This window comes from Pleurodeles waltl, chromosome 2_1 (assembly GCF_031143425.1).
Source record: "Pleurodeles waltl isolate 20211129_DDA chromosome 2_1, aPleWal1.hap1.20221129, whole genome shotgun sequence".
In the NCBI taxonomy this organism is placed as follows: domain Eukaryota; kingdom Metazoa; phylum Chordata; class Amphibia; order Caudata; family Salamandridae; genus Pleurodeles; species Pleurodeles waltl.
The window spans coordinates 64360152-64381170 of NC_090438.1; the positions used below are offsets into that span (position 1 = coordinate 64360152).

Here is a 21019-nt window from a genome sequence, read left to right on the forward strand (position 1 = left end):
GCCGTGATGGAGAGGCAGTATGGGCCAGGCAGCAACAGGTGCTGGGGAGGCAGGACAGGCTAGGAAGTGAACGGGATGGGATGGGCCAGGCTGTGACCGAGAGGCAGGATGGGCCAGGCAGCGACCGGTGATGGAGGCAGTATGGGCCAGGCAGTGAAAGGTTATGTAACACTTTCTGTCACATGTTCAAGTTCCAGTTGACTTGTGTGGGAGTGAAGTGAACAAAAACCTGAACTGACTTCAATCTAAATGGAACAGAAGTTAGCGTTATATGCTCCAGCTGGATTTTGAACAGCTGCTCTGGCCTGTTGCACTGACAAATGTCACTTCTTATTTTGCTTCGCTGCTCGCTATTTCTGCATTAAACGCAAGCTAGACTTGTGGCCTCCCCATCTGCTGTTTTATTCTACAGTCTTGCCAGTGAAGTATGGGCATTTTTCAGGTTTACCAAATACAGTTTGCTTACTGAACACGATGATTTCGGTTTCTGCTCTTTAATGTTTAAAATAATCTGAAGTTCACTGGAGTCTCCATGTCTTCCGGACATGCCCCCACTTGTGAATAAAGGGGAGGGTGGTCTGCTGTAAACAGGGGGACTGATCGGGCCCCTGTGCACACAAGCTGGAGGCCCTGGGGTGCGGATCCCCTCTTCATGTCGCAGAGAAGTCACACTTCCAATTGTTAGAAGAGGCAACAGTTCATGCGGAAAACAGGCCCTGGTCATCAACCAGCGGGGAAAGCAGCAGACCCCACGCACAGCTCAATATAGTATTTGTTTTGTTTTTCTCGCTCTATATTTACACTCTCTGTGTGTTCGTCTTCATTCTCGCTTTATCGCTGTAATTTGACGTTTTTACTTTCAGTGCTGAATTTAGCAAGAAAGTAAACAGACATAAAATACAGTCAATGTCCAGACCAGCGGAACAGGAGGCTCTACATAAACTACATGCAGTGCCAGCTGGGGTAGAGGAAAGTCAATAAAAACAAGCAGGTTTATGGAGAATGGCTAGTGCGTGCCTGTGCGTGCAAATGTGAGAAGCTTAAGCACAAACACGAAGAGGGGGTGGGAGACAGAAGAGGCGACAAAGCGCGAGAAAGAGAGAGTCTCGCGAGAACGTGTCCTCGTGCAGGGTCAGGGGGAGGTAGAGACAGATGCCCCTTCCCCTGTCAGCGAGGGAAGACGCGATTCCACAGGAGTTCAGAAGGCTGACCTATTTTTTTTGCTTAAAGAGGCCACCTGGGTACATTTAAAAAGCCACACTTTTCTTCCAGCCTTGCATCTTTACACCTAACAATAGGTGTTGCAGAATGCCGTGCCGTTGTTGAAGTCAGCTGTGGTTCGGATATGTATTGTGACACAGGCACAGCAAAGGCCCCAAGGACTGAATGGTCCTAGTGTGAGCTCCACGTTCCTGAGCCGGTGGTGGAGGATCTATGATGGAGTCACATTATCTACACGGTCGCAGGGTCTCTAGTCTGATGCCGCCATCCAACCTTTGTTGTTAGCATCTGTCAAACATCTGCAGGATCTTTGCTAAGAAGGCCGGTAGGAAAGAACTCCCCGTCGCCTCCCTTCACTCACACCAGCCCGCCAGCACTCCATGGCGCCTCAACGCTCATTGAGAGCTTTGTCAACGTACGCTTTCAAATATTAATGGGACCTATAGAGCCCAAGAGACATACTAAGTACAAGCCAACACGACTTGAGCAGATTTTTTGCTGTTGTTGAATAAGGGGCATTTCATAACTATGGGGAGCACCACTGGGGCGTTAGATTTGGCACTGAAGTGGTGCGTCACAGTAATTAAGTCTAACAAAAGTTGTTTTAGAGAGTAGCCGACAATTTACTGAGGACCCTACAGGTCATACTGTACCTGCACCATAGAACCGAAGTTTAAAACAATTGGTGATTCTCAATTGATTTTTTACAGGACTGCAAATATACAGTCAGTAGCCTCCTGAGATATTAGAAATGTATTTTAATAAAATACACAATGCACGTCCTGAGAAATGCAGAGTTTTAATGAACAGAGGTTGCACCTGTAAAACGTTTGTTGAACATGACATCTGTGACAAACCCGTGTCTCGTTGCCCAACTCAGATACTGCAATGTGTGCAGTACCATTATTACTAAAAAATATATTTACATAGCTGTGCTCTCTTCCCTTTCTTACAAGAATTGGGATAACCTATGAACACACTAATTTGGTGGGATGGATGGAGTTCACCAACAACATATATTAGCTTTTCATGGTCACAATAAGGAGTGCGTTTGGCTGTGGTCGGCTGCCACAGAGCTACTCTGCAGATTACAGCTGTTCACCTCTTTTCCCAAGTTGATGACTGCTCTTTAGTATTTACTGCGAACTGCGAACTCCTGCAACATTTCTTTGCACGAGTCCCTTTCATAGGAAAGTCTGACCCTCTGTCCGACTTCTGCTTCGGTGCACCCAGAAGTCATCAATCGAGGCTGCTTTCCAAACGAGAGTTCCCCATCATTTATTTGTCCTTAGCCATGTTTGCACTGCCCAGGCTGCCAGCATGCAGAGCACAGGATCGGCGCCTGTTGGGACATCTAAAGACTCAATAGATGGCCTCACTTTCAATACCAGCATAACACCACTCACTGACCTAGGAAGGATAGAATGTCGAGTCAGTGTGACAGAAATTCTCAAGTATAATACTGCAGATAATGGATTTTTAATGCTGTAACTTAACATAAAACTTAGGAGCCTGATTCAGCAGGCAAGGAACGGTGCATGTAACTAGCTGCTGACAGGATGGTTTCGGGAGTTAAACTCCTGCCTCTTATGTAGGTGTCTCCAATGAGTAGTTCGTGAGCTACCAGTAGCTCTCCAGCTACATGTGAGTAAACCGCCTGTGTGCAACGTAGCCTACTAATAGAGAAGCTTTTGGTTGGCTGAAGAACTACAGGTATACAAAAATAAGAAAGCATGCGTTGAAGACGAAGATGTGTGTATTTCAGGACTCATAAGCTGATGTTTGGAGAAAAAGTGTTGAATTTTCAAAATGTATTTAAAGATATTATTGATGTATTGAAGATATTAGTGCCAGCTGTGGCTGTTATGTACTACCCATGTGTAATAATTTCAAATTGTCAAAGCTTGTTTTTACATTAGTGCTGGAAACCCTGCTTCATGCACTGATGCTATCACTGCTGACAATCAGATGGGATGGTCACTAGTACATCACTAATATTAGTAGCTGGGGGGGGGGGGGGATATTCATTGAACATAAGTAACTCTTATTACAGAAAAGGTTAGAGACCCCCATCCTCGAATATATGCCTGGATCTCAAAGTGGCCCTGGTACACTGCACTGTGTGGACTTTCAGGTCTGAGAGCAGGGTCCCAGGGCACCTCCCAGAGCATCACTCGGAGCCTCTCGCCTCATCACGGACCTGGCTATATCCTGCTTCTTCTGGTCAGACGGCACCGGGGGGGGATTGGGGAGGAACCAGGCATGAGGAAAGGGGTGGAGCACAGAGAGCAAGGCAGCAAGGGTGGCAGGATAGAAGGGAGGGGGCCTAACCAGACAGGCGCATCTGGTGCAGTGGAGAGAAAGTGGGGCAGCGGCAAGCCCAGGCCACACCCGTCTGTTCACCGTGTGCACGAGTAAAGTCACTAAAGCAGTGCTTACAGCAGTCCAGCCTTTACTGCATTATGATACCGTCAAAAGGTACTTCAAGCCGGCGAAAGCCATTAGCATAAATGGGAAAAGAGTGCCTACAATGCGGTGTGTAATACTACCCTTTCCACTTACTTCATCATGGAAGCACTGCCAAAGGTGATCTCGTGCACCTAGGGTACTGCTGGTGAAATGGCTGGATGTCACAAAGGGGCACAAGTGACGTCCAAATAGCTGTGGTGTGGTCTGATCCACACGTGAATGAGCCTTGCAACAAGCAATGGCGGAGGGAGATGACCCACGCGCCCTCTATCAAACGTGCATTTTAGGTAAAAGATCTGGGAAGCATCTAAAGCCGTCGCTAACCAGATCTAAAATCCAAAAGTGGAGGAAAAAAAAAAAAGAAAGAAAAAAAATATCAAACTACTAGTGAAGGCTGGAAGGCACATTCTGCCCGAGCCAGGCGATTCGCAGTTTTCCTGTGTGCAGAGCGAACTTCTGCGGCCAGATTACACAGACAGCATCGAGGGGAGCGGATTGCCTACAAACACCTTTAAGTACTAGCAAGTTGCCCTTGGCACTCGGCAGATCCATTCCAAAAACGCGGCTTATCACCAAGCACACAGATTGCCTGAACTTCACTAAACCCTGATAAGGCGAGACGCGCGAGCAGAAATAGCCGCTCTGTAACATTTAAATGTTGCCAGGCACAGTGGGTCATTCAAAAACATCATAAATGCCGAGCTCCTCACCATTCTTTCAACGCGAACATTTCATTAATGGAGCCGAAAAAAAATGAGAACAGCAAACCGATTAAAAAAACGGATCACGCAAATGATAATTAGTGGTGTGCAAAACCAGTGTAATCTGCTTTTGTGTAAACCTGCACAATTTCAGGAACATAATGAGAAACGCAAATCTGTCATTTAGTGCTGTACTATAGCAGGAAATAAGCTCTCCTGTCAATTTTCGACGCAAGAGGGTCTTTCCAGCTAAAACACAAATAGCGTGAAAAACACAACAGCCACTTGCATTATGGTTATTTGTTCTGGCGTTAAATTTCTACTGCAAATGGCAGCATTATTATGTGACTGGCGGAAAGTTATAATTTCAGGAACTCTGCATAATAAGGGTAAGCAAAGGTTCCAGAATTACACGAATTATGCAGGTGTAATCCAAACCTCCCCTAGCTTTAATGTTGATCCCTCCTACCAGAAGCAGTAGAAGACCCCAAATATGAGATTCGGTAGATTTCATTTGGGGGGGGGGGGGGAGGGGGGGCAGAAGGAAGAGTCCAGCAAGCAGCTACAAACCAAATAGGTGAATTTTAATAAATACGATTTCCTCTATACTGGTTTACCTTAAGATCCAACTCTTCAGCTGGTAAACCAAGAATCTGGGTACTGAAACACCAGAACCATCATCACTGTCACATTCTACTAGCCATACATTAATTGTAAACCAGTGAGGTGGGCTAGGAGAAACGATCCAATATGGGGATGGGACAGCAATTGATTGCTTTTTCAGATTTTATTTCCTGCAGCTAAACCAAGTCTCATCTACAGGAGGTGGCAAACAAGCAAAAAGGAGTAAATCCAATGCACAAACAAGTAGGAGGCTGGCTTCGTTTATGGTGTACACCTATGTTGTGGTACCCTATACGGAGTCCAGGCAACCCTCAGTGACAGTGTTTTGGTGCTTAGATAACTAAAGCTCTCTATGGGTAGCTGTGGAGAGCTACTCAGTCTTATCAAGGAGTAGTGTAAAGCACTCGCAATACCACAACAGTCAGTCAGTGACGTTCACAAAGGAAAGAACCACACAAAGCGTTACAAAAATTAAGTTGTCTTTATTAGAACACTAGTACTAACCTAATCTAGGTATATCTCCACTTGGAGGTATCTGCGCACAACAAATATACTCAGTAACAAGCAGAAAAAGCATAGAAATACATGGGGACTTAAAGGGAGGGCCAAACCATATACTAAGAGAGTGGTATAAGAATGTTAAGTGTGTTAGGATCCCAGGGACTGAGGAAGTGCAACAATACCCAAGGTAAGTACAAGTTCCCTAGGAGCCCATATGCAGAGAGTGATATCTAGTCATTTGTCCCAAAGGCTAAACACAGGACCATCGGGGTTAGAATTTTCAGGATTCACAACCCTTACCAGAGGAAACCAGCTGGCACAAGGGAGGTTCGATAGTCCACCCCACCCGTGGATACCCAGGAAGACGAAGTACCCAAACCAAGGAGCCCAGGTGCATAGGTGTGAAGTGACGTCTTAGTTGAAGTCAATGGGGTCCTCGGTTGTCCAGCTGCTGATGCAATCCGGGGACCAGGCCGGTGGATCCCATGGGTGGGTTCCAGATAATAACCTGTAAAAGAAGTGGACAGAGTCCAGACCACTCAGAGGTGTCCAGGCAGTGCAAGTCGGCAATGCCCACCCTACTTTGGGAGAAGTTCCTGCAGGACGGTGATGGAAGAAGCACAGCTGCAGAGTCCAGTACCTTAAGTTGGCTGCATACGTTAAGATGGGGTTGGTAGAGGTACTACTGCTCATGCAGGGGTACCCTCACACTAAGGGCCATGCACCCTGCCCTTAGGCAGAAGGGTATGCCATAGGGATGACTTACAGGGTCCAAGTGTAGTGACCATGATATAAGGCAAGCGTTATATCTAAAGTGAAATGCACATGACCCAATTCAAATAGGCTGCAATGGCCAGCAGACAATTTGCATGGGCTCACATGGGTGACACAATACATGCTGCAGCCCATGGCAGACCCCTGATGTACCAATGCCCTAGGTACCCAAGTACCATTTACCAGGGGCTTACAGGGGTACACCAGTATGCCAATTGTGGGTGAAAGAATCACTTACCAAGTCAACTTTATGGGAGAGAGGACTGACACTGTGGTCCTGATTAGCAGGATCCAAGTGTATGTATTACAGTCTAAACACACTGACACCAGGAAAAAAGGAAACTCATTGAAGAGCTCTAACATGGAGTATTACCCAAATGAAAGTTCATCTTAATGCAATACATACTTTGAAGGAGATTGCCTTTCAATACTTCGTGGCTGTGCAGAAGAAATTGCACCACAGTATACTTAATCACAGGCTAGGACCAGCTCAACTGGAATGTAATAGCCACACTTGACACCATTCACATGAAGGCACAGCATAATGTAATTTATGAAATTAATCTCAATAATGGTAAAAACCTCCTTTAACAATCCCAAGAAATCGTGAACGTATGCTGATTAAATAAATAAATCATACCTATTAACTGTGTTTCATGAGAATTACCAATATAATTATTCTAGGTCCTCTGGCAGGTGTCTAAAGGCAAAGCCCAAAATAAATTCCTATTTGGAAACAAGACTCTTAAAATGGCCAGATGCCCGACTTGGAACAGGGTGTTCAAGAAAACAGACTACCAAGGAAGACAATCGGAAAAATTCAGAAGAACTTTGGAGCAGCCTTTGAAAGCTGACAGGACTATCCGACATATGGCCTGATTTAGAGTTTGGAGGCGGGGTTTATCCAGTCACAAACGTGAAGGATATTCCGTCTGCCATATTAGGATTCCATTATTTCCAGTGGAAATAGTAATATGGAGGACGGGATGTCCGGCACATTTGTGACAGAGTAACCCATCCAACAAACTCTAAATAAGGCCCATTGTTCTCTAATATGAAATTTAAAAATAGATATGTGCACTAGTGAGATCAGTTTGATATTTGAAATGTTGAACAATCAGCAATGACTTGCAGGAACTTTTCGTTGTACTGCCAACCCCCAGTGTCTGCGTGACCCTGGTCAGTTTTAAAATCAATACTACCGTTTTTTGTCTGCTCTAATCACAGAAAACAAAACCATCATGTTTCGAAAAATCTCACTGCTATTTTGCTATACAGAGCTATCTACATTTGCAAAGACTGAACAAATAAGCCTGATGCTCTGATGTGTGACAATTCATAAAGGCACCATCTTTGCTTTACTAGAGACTTTGAAGTAAAATTCCAATAATAAGGGTAATCTGAAACAAAGGAAAGTCTGGGGCTGACTTTACTGGCAAACTGCTTCGACAAAGGAAGTACTCATAACAAGGAGATCTAGTAACCCTTCTGCTGCAGCATTCAATGCACTGCTTATTTATGCATCGCTTCTGGTTTCCCACAGGCCTGTTCTTGTGTGGCACTGATACATATACATGAAAAATGATATAACCTGTCTTTTAGAGAGGCCCCCTGTGATCCTATTTTATTGAAAGCTCCAAGATTAAAATATATTTAAAAAAAAAACAAAAAAAAGAAATAACACACACACACTTAATGTCTTATAAGGACTCAGAAGGAACTGTACAATAAAACAACCTGTAATGAAAAAAGGTAATTCCATTACGATCAGTGAACAGGCTTGTACTACCTTAAGAATTAAGCTGTGCATACAGTGAAGCAGATGTGGAGGACTGATATCTCCTTCTGCAGAGTACACTGGATGGAAGACTTCTAACAATCATGAATACGTATGCGCCCAAATACCGATGATCGCTTATTCGTTGATTGAATGCTAGACCTGCTGGAGGCTACAGTGGATTCTCCCATTAATTGGCTGGTGACTTTAAATGTGTGTTGGATGGTGAAAGGGACAGTCATCCACCTAGACAGGGTACTAAGCCACTGATGGTGGGTTCCCACACCACGGTCATGAACTGTTTTGGTCTCCTAGATGGATGGAGAGCGCTACACCCAGAAGGGCAGGAATATACGCGTCACTCTAAAACACATGGTACATACAGCCATCTAGATCGCTTTCTATTGGTGGGGCTGACCCTTTCACAGATGACTATGGCTACGCACCTGCGAAGATTTGTGTCGGATAATGCTTGTGCTCCGCAGGGGCCCGTGAGGACTGGGGGCACTCCTGGCGTATGCCCCCTGACTTCCTCACGAATACAGTAGGTCGAAAGGCACTGGCAACATCCTTAACAGATTATGTGGAGCTGAATTGGGGCACCATGAAGCACAGATCGGTGAGTTGGAGGTGTTGTTAAAGGATGTCAATAGAGGGACAGTTACAGAAACTGGTATGTGGGGTGCACCACCAGATGGAGGCGGAACTTAAAGTGCTGGAGGGGCACATGGCCATCGTACAGAGGACAGAGATGCAGTCGGCTGCTGCTTGGGGGACCTATTGACAGTGCACAGGGAACTTCTCAGGCTTTGGGATAGGTTTGACAGGCTGAATTTTAGGACATACCATCAAAGGCTGCATAGGGAGGGCGACCAATCAGGCTGCTCTCTGGCTTAGATACGTCTGCAAGAGGTTGAACCTCCTCCCATATTGTACCTCAGGAATGCAGCTGGCGTGAGGGGATCATCAGTAGACAGGAGATTCTGGCTGACTTTGTAGAACACTTCGAGGCTGTGTACAGAGCTGGACCAGTGGGCTTGGAATGAGAACTAGATGACTTTTTGCGTGGGGTGGGTCTACCCCGACAGGGACCCGATCAGAGACAGGAACTAGCAGAGGATTTCTTACTGGAGGAACTGGGAGGGGCTATGCATGTGCTCAATAAATCTAAAGTTCTGGGTGGGGGTGGATTCCCAGTGAAGTTCTATCAATCATACACAGTCACGCTCAAGAACAAATTGTTTAAGGTGTTCAAGAAGGTGTGGGGGAGGGGAGTCCTGCCAGAATCGATGCTTGAATGGATTGCCTGCCTCAAGTTAAGACCAGGGGTGGCACGGTGCATCCCTCCTCTTATAGGGTCCTCAGTATGCTAAACTCAGATGTTAAGATCATCTGTAAGGTCCAGGCAACCAGACTGAGGGGTGTGATCCGAGATTTAGCCCAAGAAGACCAAAGTAGTTTTATACCATTGCACAGCACCACTTAATTTGTGCAGCCTGCCCATGTTTTACATGAGACATCCAGAGACATATGGGACTTAGCTCTAGTGTCACTAGACCTTGAAAAGGCTTTTGACACAGTTGAGTGGTGCTACCTGATGGCAATTTTATGGGGTATGGGATTTGGACCAAACGTTTGCATATCAAAAATCAAGTCCTGGAGTGCTTATGTGCCTTGAGACGGGAAGGCAGGGCCAGGAGTCAGGCTGGTAGGCCCGAGCATCAGGTTGGGCCCGCTTGAGTGCATAGTGTTTTAGCTGCTCCACCACCACCACCATCAGGCCTTGGATGTCCCCAGATAATCCAGCTTGTTGCAGTGGGTCTCGAGGGTGTGTTGGGTTGAGGGGAGAGAGGTGCCAATGCCAGCAGTGCCAACAGCCATGAGTGCTGAGCATTTTTGACCATCCAGAGAGGCCGTCCAGGTGAAAAATGCAGCTCCTACGGGAGCTCACAATAGTCAGCTGCGTGTGCTAATGCTCTTGGGGGTCTGGGAAGAAGGGGTGCTATTGAAGTGTTGAGGGCCATGAAGGAGAGGAGCCAGCACAGTCAGCACCATACTCCATTTCTGGCATGGCCACCATCCTCTCTGCTTTGTAGATTTTGTCTTCCTTTTTGGAAGTCATGAATAATCTGTTCACATTACTGTAGCCAGAAAACTGATCACGTGCATCTTTGAATAAGAAATGCCCTGTACAACTCTGTTTTACCTTGGCACAGATGACGCATACTATTTTACCTTACTCTCTCTTACACATACTTAGAGGGCAGTTAGTTATCGCCATGTGCTGAACTAGGTGTTCTTTACAAGGATAAAACTAAAAATGAAAACTCCCCATATCTCCTCCTAAAGAGAGAGAGGAGGTGCCAAAATTGTCCATGTTAAGAGAGCTCCCACATGCTCATCAAATTTCCTAACTCATCCAGAGTTCCTTATCAGATGCAGACACGCACTGAAAGCAGGACTTTCATCTACCTCAGTCTTTTTACCACGTTTGTTTCTAATTAAATTGCTAGCAAAGTTAACGGGTAAATGCCAGCGATTGAGATGGACAGACGACAGACTATGGGGAAATAATTACAGCAGATGCAGAGCTTCCACATATCAACAAGAGAGCAGACAAACCAATTAAAGACAATCTATGTTAATGCATGCATTCTACAAATGGAATGGAATAGTAAAAAGAAGCCTTGATGAAAATATGCATTTCAGTTCACAAACATGCTCACAGAGACCTCACTGGAAAAATGTCACTTCTAGGAAGGAATCAAGAAAGGTGTATGTAAACTTCACTCCCCCCATTTTGTTGTTCCTTCTAAAACTTTGGTACTCAAACATGGACAAAATATTTTTGTGCTGGACCCTAGTCCAGCTTTTTGCTCGATAGGGAGGGGGAATGGGGGATTTGATGGCTCACTTGTATAAAAACGTTGGCCCAGTAAGACTGTACTGGAACACTATGGATATCCCTCTCTGACTCACTGCTCCTGGCCACCTATTCTGTAGAGTCCAACTTTCTTGCCAGTGCCCACCCTCTTAATCATGGCCACCTCGAGCCATCACCTCCCATGTCTCCTGTCAATGTCCAACTCTTCTTCCAATGTCCTTCTGTAACTGTAGTTTCTCCTGGCAAAGCTCACCTTTCCTAACACGCCCTCTCTATTTGCAGTCTACTCACCCATCATATTACTTTCCCTCTTCTATTGTTCACTGTAGGCCGCTCATAGCTATCAAGTCTGCTCTTTGGTGGCTACATCCCCATCACTGCCCTTCTCAACGGCCAATGGCCCACTCTTATTGCAACCAATCACTGCCTCTCCCGTTCCTCCCTCTTGCTTATTACAGTCCCTCAATCACTCTAAAATCATTACTGACCAGGCCTAAACGGCTGGTTATGCTGGGGCAGGGGAGATCTAGTATGTGGAGGCTCTTCCTCAGCGTAGCCTACACTAAATAAACTACCACCATTTGGACAGCAGTAAGCATCTACCTAGAACAAAAATGATGATGTGACGATTTTTTTTTATTAAAGATCTGCAGTCTTTACATTTGAGCTGATGTTTTTCTGGCGTTTAAAACTTGCTGTCGAGTATGCACATAAAAGAGAAGAATGCACGGCCCTTGCCTGCGTAGAAATGAAAACTTTCAAATGTGAAATCTAGAAATGCCTTTAGCCATGCTAGAAAAGAAAAAAAAAAAAAAAAAAAAAAAACAAGATTCCGGTTTTTCTGATGGGGGACTCCCTTTCATACAGTGCCATAACCCACAGCGGGGCAGGCACCTCAGCTTGTAGATCACTACAATGCCAGATGTGGATCGCACAGCAAATAAGATATCTGTAGGGGTGCCTCAAGTTGCATAGAAGACATAGACAAGCAGTCTTCTATTTATCTGAGCCAGTTTGATGAAGTTATTCATGTGCCATTCAGGGTAGCTGATAAGAGTTTCCTCTCTCTTTGGTAAGTTTTCCAAATATAAATCCTACACAAGCCAAAGATAGGTAGTTCTGTCTTTCTTTGTGAGAATAAACTCCATCACTGGGAGTAATGGCTTTCTTTCAGTGCAATAATTTTCCTACAGAGCAGGTGGAAGTCATTTTGGCCTTCATATCTTCAACTTTAATGACCAAACCATATGCCATCACTTTCATTACAGGGTAAAGTTAATGACATGTAAGAAACAATGCATTCAACTAAATTCTATTTTACACCTCAAAGAAAATCTTTTGCTCATTTCTAGCTTGCACATTATCACGATTAAAACAAACTATGAGCCTCCATCTTACTGCTTTGCAAACTCTCAAGCTATACAAACAATTAGTTGCAATATACACTTCTGAGAGACACGTACAGGTTTCATCAATATACCATTGTCTGTCGCTGTATTATGACTGTCCGTGGTGCCTCTCGAGTCACAGAAATTGCTGGTATCTCTCAAATATGGCCTGTACTTTTAAAATTTGGCCTTTTATACTTCTGCCGAACTATTGTGTTTTTACTTCATATATAATATACAAACAGGGGTATTAAGTCAGCTGTCCTCACCAAATAGTCTGTTAAACTATTTATATGCTGCTTCAGATCAGAGACTACAGTGTAATTCAATGGAAAGGCAACTTCAGCTGTTAGCGCCCTCTCACTGTTACTGAAGGCATTTGTTTTTTCCTGTGCACAATGTGCAATTCCTCCTAGAAAAAATAGTGACCTTCAGCAGCAGGATTGATGGTTCAATGTATTTTTTGTACTCAAAAGAAACATTACATTTTCATTTTGTGTATTACTTTTTTTTTTTTACTTTTGTGACAGCCCAGTAGCTATTCAGAAACAGCTACCAGACCGCCACCTGCAGTTAGCAAAGGATCTGTATTCCACCTAGGCACTGCAGGAGCAGACACCTTTGAAAGGTGTTTCCATTATCCATTATTTAAAAAAATTGAAAACCATTCAAAGATGGCTATCAGCGAGTCCACACAAACAGGCACACATAGGCTGCCATCCTTTGCTGTACATGTTGCAGACCTGCAAACTCACACGGTGCAACTGTGTGACACAATATTTGCTCCCTTCACACGGTCAGCCCTTTAAGCACGAGTTTTCATTGGTTGATCCCTGGCGTGTAGACTATCTTGACACACCCCGCATACTTGTTTTTCATGCCAATCTACTAGTGCCTCGAGTTTTGATTTTTATCTACTTTCTCGGTCTATTATGTGGGGAGCAGTTAACATCTGAGCAAATGCTTTTTCTGACCATTTAATTGTCCTACTTCTTTGCGAATTAGATGTCACACAGAAAGAAAAACCCAGATGACGATTTGATAAATCTTTGTCTGATTAGACTTAGGTTTGAAATTACTAAAGTTTTTATTAATAATTTTTTTCAGACGAATTCTAATAAAGCTCCGAATCCAGTGGTGTGGGAGGCCTTTCAGACCATGTTTCGGAGTCATGTCATAGTGGCCATGACATAGCCTTTCAGGCTCATATAAACAGGGAACACAAGAGTAGGGTTTGAGCATAGCAAGCAGCAGTAGATATTGCTAACGTGTAGGGAATGTAGAGGCGCAAAAGGAAAATATCACTAGAGCTGGGTAGGAATTGCATACATTTTTCCTGTTAAAGAAATTAGCAGTCACAGAGCCTAGCAACAAAAAAATCTATGTAGAAAGTAAACACACTGGCAAATGTATTTCTTGGTCCACAAAACTAGGTAGGAAATCAGTGCAATTGGGAATCCTGTCACACGTGTTTGACGAAGGCCCATAACGAGCTAGCCAAAGTCTTTGTTAGCCACTATAGAAACCTATATGAGGTAACAGACTTACTTCAAGGATCCAGGTTGGAATGGTATTTTAACACACTCACTTTACCTCAGGTTACTAGGGACAAGAAAGATGTACTTACAGAGACTATTCAGGCTGCATTGGTTGTGGGGGCACTCAAAGACATGCCCAATGCCAGAGACTGAAGTAGTGATGGTATTCCCACGGAGGTCTATAAAATGTTTGCCAAAAAGCTGGTCTCGTTTCTATCAGATTTGCTTAATCAATATAGGGAGGGTACAACCATACCTAAACCTTTCAAAGAGTCAATCATAGTCAACCTCCTCAAAAAAGATAAACCCGCAACCAACGTTAATTCCTACAGACATATTCGTCTTTTGAACTCAGACTATAAATCGTTTACAAAAATCTGACCTCTCGTATTGTTTCCCTTGCCCAAAGATTGGTTCACAAGGATCAGAGTGGATTTTTGCCAAATCAGCAGATCATCGCAAATACAAACTTTTTAATACAAGCAATTTTTTCTTCTTCTAATAATCAAGAGAAAACTGCTATTTTAACTATGGACGCGGAGAAAGCCTTCGATTTAGTGAATTGGGCAGCCGTGTTTTTTAATCTAAGGCAATCTGGAATTCTTGATCATTTTCTTATAATGCTAAACAATCTCTAATGAGATGCCAAAGTTACAGTTAATTCAAAGATGATGGATCATCGCATGCTATAATTCATGCCAAGCTTGCACTTTTGTACAGAAGCAACCTACTGGCTATGTAATTGCCGTGCATTTTGTACTTTAGGATTTTGCAATCCATAGGCTACGGAATTGCCATGCACCTTGTACTTTACGATTTTGCAATCCATAGGCTATGTAAGTGCCATGCACTTTGTACTTTAGGATTTTGCAGCTCGATCTACTGCCCTAGGCATCTTGCACTTTTGTTTAAAATTATTATATAGGCTGTGGGATATTTATGCTTTCTAGCTTCCCATGTATAGAAATTCCATTGGTAGTTATTTATTGTTATGCATTGCTGCATAATAAAAAAAATCCTTCTAAAGAGCTTGAAAGCTCAACAGCCCTCAATGCAAAGAACCATAAGGAATAACTTACAACAAGCGGACCACTGGATGTTTGCTATTACAAGTTCAACACAAAACAGATGTATAAAACTGGGCAAGTACCTTGGTGCGTCTATTCAACTACATTCTTCACAACACTTCACGTGCAGCAATATGCATCACACTATGTTTGGCGCATGCCTTTGTATCTCGGGAAGTACAACTATGCCTGTGCGCCTGCTCCCTCTTTAACGCTCCATGCACAACAATAAAAGTCACAACATATTTGGAGCACGTCTTTGAACCATATGCACCTGAACCAACGTCTCCCACATGGGTCTTACTACAGCCAACACCATACATACAAACATCTCAACGTACACCCAGGATCCAATGACAATCAGAACGCTCCGCAGGCCAGACAGAGATATAAAGTGCTATACAGATGTTCAAATACAATACTCATATGTGCAAGTTCAACACATGAATAGACTCCTGAATCATGATCGTTTTATGCCAAGGATATTCACGATAAACCAGAATTTATAACATTATTTTTTAGAATGTTCACAAATGTATATCAGTGAGGAAACAAACCATGGATACCCACAATATACCAGGAGTTACTGTAATTATGCCGGGACCCCCATTTTACCAAGCAATACCAAGGATGGGCTCCAGCCTTCCTTAGTTGACATGCAAGTGCTATTTATGAAAAAGTAAACAGGCAGGTTTTAAGAAGATCTAGAAATTTGCTTGGAACGGATCGAGCATTGGGAGAAAAAAGTTGGCCACCAAATCAGCTGTGTTTGAAATTAGGAAGCATCAGGGGGCTTTAGAGGATCATAGGAACCGTGAAGGTAAATAAGGCAACTATAGTGGAAAATAAATAAGAGTAGCCTCGGCCTAACTACAATGGCGAACAGTTCAGAATAACTTGAATGATATTCTTAGCTCAATGCAAAGCTGGTGATGGTCTTTCAGGAGAGTTGTAGCTAAGGATCACAGCGAGCCATCTAGCCAGATTATTATTTCTCACTTGAAAGCGAGACAGCAGAGCTCTGTGAGGAGTAAAATCAAAGGTATTGTCATAGCTAAGAGATATAACCCATTAGTGCTGAGACAGCAAGATGTTTAACCTCATGAAAGACAAAGGGCATAATCTTCCAAATCTGCATAGGTGGAAAGAATAAGAATAAGGCACCAACAGTACTGAATTGGACTGGCACATTTCACTAGCAAACGTAAAGCATTGATTCTTTACCACCAAACACAACATGGACAGTACTAATACAGGAAATCCTCACAAGAAAATCTGAATGAAAAGGCAGCAAAAAGTGAACTTTTATGGACCAAGCAAAATATTCCAATGCTTTATGTTGTGCCAAGCCAACACAACCTCTTACAGGATGATGAACAGTTCATTCACAGATACATCCATAAATCCAACCAAATCCGACAACCCACAGGATTTATAATTAGTCATCAGGAAAAAGGAAAGCAGATTTACCAGTAATAACAAAGTAAATGGCTGTGTACGAGTTCAGCAATCTCTCAATTCATTTGGGAGGAATTTTGGGCCTCTCCTCTTATAAAACTGCTTAAGCTCAGTGATCTTTGAATGAGTTTGTTTATGGACGGCTATTGTCACAGTATCTCAATGGGGCCGAGATCTATCCTTTAGACTCTGTTATTCCAAAATTCTGATTCTTTTGTTTTCAGCTATTCAGTAATAGATTTACTAGTGCAATCTGGGTCCTTGTCCTGTAGCACGATCCAGTTTTGGCTGAACTTTGGCGGTTGGAAGGCAGTCTCACATTTCCCTTTAGACTGCAGTGGTATAGAGAGCAATTCATGGTGGACTCAATGTCATCAAGACATTCAGTTTCTGCAGCTACAAAGGCGACCCAAATCATCAATCGTTCACTATCGTGCTGGGTGGCTGGTATGAGATTCTTATGGTTAACAGCAAAGTGTATTTTTCACCAAGCATATCACTGTGCAACGTTATCTGTACACATTGTTCCAGATGTCTTGGGCTTCGTTCAGGTGCTATTATAAAACAATTAAGCTGTGCGCCAATGATCTTTAAGCAGAGAACAGATTTTCTTGTGGTTACTCTTTCATGAAAGCTGTTTCTATGCTAATGCTAGAATAATGAACGTAAATTATTATTGTATGGATTGAGGCCTGTTCTATGTAGACCTGGGGTTCTGTGAGATCCCTAGTAGCGTTGAGTCTGCTATTGGGGCAAATTTGCTATCATTGGTTAACTGGCAACAGTGAGATTCCTCCACTTGTAAAATATCTTTTTTACTGAAGAATAACATACCTCATAGTAATTGAAAATGTCCATATTGATAAACAGGAACAATTGTTTCTCAGAGACCATTAAGAGTATTTCTTACCAAGGCAGGCTGTGCTGCTGCAAACCTGAATCTCAGGCCCAAACTGACTAAGTTTCTGATTTTCTAAGGTTTCTAATTTTACATACAGGTATGTAAGACTGGATACTAATTGGTGTCTTAACAGGCATGAAAACTATAGGAGTGAATTCAGTCTGTCATCGGAGACTTATGAATGCTGGCTTTTTGTTCTACACTGAAAAAAATTAAGTGTTTGTTATTTTTAGATAGGTCTAAATGTATCTGTTAGGATGCGGGGAGTAGTAGATGAATTTCAGAAGTATATTGAAATATATATCCATAGTAAGTTAAGATGGCGTGCACACCATTATGCTGCCTGCGATCTCATTATTTTGTAAGGATGGCAGTCACAATACTACGTTGGTACAATATGTCAATGTCGCCTATATGTCAGCATTCATCATCAGATTGGTAACGGGGGAACAATATGTCAAGTATGCCTACAATATGCAGGGGTGTGGAATTCCTAGCACCCAACGCCCAGGACATATTATTTGGGGTCAAGGGCAAAAAATTCTCATGTTTATTTTGTCCTTACGACAAGTAGGCCCAACCGCCTGCAGCACAAACCCTTAGGCTGCCAATGTAGAGAGAAGGGAACTGTCTGCAGTTGGGGTAATATGGGCTTCCATTTGTTAATGCTGTTCGAACTTGTATTTATGGTTCATTAATGAAAAGCCTTCATTATTAGGGTGAGCACTGTAAATAAACGTTTTAAGGTCACACTGCACTACTGGCAGTGATCCCAGTATTATTAAAAACAAAAAAAAAAGTGTACACACATTTGAAAAGTTCAACAATATTAGGCTAAGTATAATGCTCTCAGGATGTTCTCTGATTATATGCAAATATTTACAGAAGCTTGTGAGCAAGAGTTGTGATTCTTTGCTTTCAAAATAAAAAGTTCAGAAAAAAATGAAAGTATGAAATTTTAGGTGCTATTTCTTTGAAGCGTAACTTAGTTAAATGTCTTGATGCATGCTAGTATTTCCAAACAACATTCCTAATGGAAAGATCAGTGTAACCATTTTCAACAAGATAATGGGAAGCATGAAAATAAACAAGCACTGGCAAAGCCAACAGATCCAATGTTTTTTGTGTGCGTTTTTTGGTTCCATCACTGCGTTTCTTGTTTTAACATGGCTTATGTAACACTTTATTGTTGTGGAAGCTGTCAGGTCCTCACCATTGTAACAAACACTGGCAAAAAAAAAATTTGTTATGGTCTTAAAAAGCACACATGGCCACCAGTGGCATAACAGAAGGTCCCACAGCCTCACTAGAAGGGGCCCCCTCAGCACAGCACCTGGTAAAACTGGACAATATCTAAATAGAAATTTAATAAAAACAAAATATCTTTGTTAACACCAGACCTAATTAGGGACCCTATCCTTAAACAAAGTCACAGGAGTGCACCCATGGTATATGTCTTTGACTAAGTAGCTTCAATGAATTCAAGAATGGACCAGGAAATTGGACTCCTAGAAAATACCTGGGAACTGTATTTTAGCACCAGCAAATATCCATGTGTAGATTTGCTCATGTGAAAATCTATAGAGTGTTTACAAGTTCACTTTCCCTCCAACCACTTTTTTCCCCGACCCTGAAATAACTTCTACTTCTGCCATTGTCAGATAGTAAATTTCTAACCTTTCTCATTATGGGAAAAGATTAGAGAAAAGCTGCTAAAAATCCTTAAAACATGCAAACTAGTAGGTTTGCAGATTTAAAGGCATTCCAGCCCTGGAACTATTGCTAACTGTTTCCTTCAGTTCCAGTATGTAGATCTGTGGAAAGGTGGCAAAATAAGAACATTGCTATAGTAGGGATTGAAATTGCAAATAGTCATGGCCTACTATAGTAGTAACCCTGGAATAATCAGAGAGGATATGTTGAGAGCTCTTACATAAAGAGATTGCTGTCATAATTTGTCACCCCACTACATGGCACCAAAGGGACAAGTATATATATATTTACAGGACAAGTAGATTTACGAAGAAACCTGTCGCATGGACAAGTAGATATGTTATCAAATATCACACCCCTGAACATGCCACGGCCACTATTATACTACGGAACGCAAAATGTCAAAGACAATATTCTGAGGCCTTTATAAGAGACATGCCCACGATTATGCCAATGAGCACTGTGACGGCCACTATATGCCAATATCATTATTTCAGGGGTGGACACCAAAATGTAGAATTCCCAAGATGGGTGTGCTGATGCAATGCCACACTGAGTGGTGTTTGGATTCCCACTGCTCAAGAGTTAGAGAGTAAATAGAGAGCTGCTGTGACAGGATCACCTCCCCCCTCATAAGTGGTGTGACCATACACAAACTCCAATTTAACTGCAAGACTACAGTAATCGCAATAGTGCTCTACAGAAAGCTGCATGACATAACACAACTACTATGTTACAACTAGCAAATACCCAGTTACAGTGTTCCACAATCAGAGAAACCTGCACGTATTATGCCATTCTAAAGCTGGGCAGGGACGCATACATTCTGACAAGGCATACTCACACACGTCAAATTAACACACGATATAAAAGTTGTGATCACTGCAGGGTGGCCCAGAATCGCAATGAATGCGTTTTAAGATTATCTAATTATTGCTTTTTGAGCACCAACGCTCTTTAGATACTCGCTTTTTCTCTCCTTACAAGTGTAAAGCTGCTATTTTGTAAACAAATGATATTGGCTATATTTGGACCACCTGAAAGCATTACAAACGACGACATGAGCCACACTACCCCCTGGTCGTGAGCCACCATACGTCTCAGTTTTTGGACAGGGGGTAGCCCCTCTGGGATGGCGAGCCTGCGCGTATACACTGGCTTCAATGTGTCTCCCCTGCCAAGATGCCCTACATCTCCACGAGTGCCCCCGAGGCAGCAGCCCGGCGTTGACACTCACCCAGCACCAGCACCATCTGCCCGCACAGGCAGTAGTACACGTGCAGCGGCTTCTCCCCATCGTCGTACTCCTCCCGGTCCCGAGTGTCCGAGCACACCACCGAGCGCGAGACCACCTTCGGCATCTTCCTCGAGTCCCGGGAACTAGGCGCGTCCGAATGACGTCAGAGCGCCGGTGAAACAACTCTATCTACACACAAACTTCCGCTACGGGCGCTGTCAAGGGAACGCGACGTACAGTACTCTCATGTTGTGCGGCGAAGTGTGAGGTCATCACGCCAGATGTAAAGATGTGGGCTGTGGATTGTGACGTCATCGCGTGAGGCCCTGTGCTGAGACTGACGCGCATGCGCAGTACCAGAGGATTTAATTCCGGTGTTTCTGAGACGCACGCCAGCACTGTCAGGCGGAACCTGACATCCAGAGCAGACAGCTGTCAAAGCAGATTGTTGAGGTGTCAAAGTTTTAGAGCTGTCAAAGCAGGGCAGGACACTCTGATTTTACGAAATGGAGAGTACCACAGTGATCGGATTCGAAGTGTGATTTATTCTGGGCAGGTCCGGCTAAGACTTTTGGATTGGCTCATTCTAGAAAATAATATTTTATTATTCTTTTGCATACAAGATTGCACAGGCCAGTACACCTCAATTTAACTAATTTGGGATTACATTTTAGCAAAACAAGTAATGCAGTCCCCGCCACTCTACTAAATTCGGTCACGTGATGGACCTTTTGAGTGGACTCGAGTGATATAGGGCAGTGGTTCC

General features: G+C 43.3%; 1 protein-coding gene across 1 annotated transcript in view; it reads right to left on the reverse strand.

Moving 5' to 3' along the window:
• The window catches only part of STEEP1 (STING1 ER exit protein 1), a 57973-nt gene extending 37437 nt beyond the window's left edge, over nucleotides 1-20536 (reverse strand). The window contains exon 1 of the mRNA XM_069210075.1: nucleotides 20254-20536. Within this exon, the coding sequence (XP_069066176.1) occupies nucleotides 20254-20377 (124 nt within the window). The 5' untranslated portion in view covers nucleotides 20378-20536. The remainder of the gene's footprint in view (nucleotides 1-20253) is intronic.
• Between the last annotated feature and the right edge of the window lie 483 nt (nucleotides 20537-21019).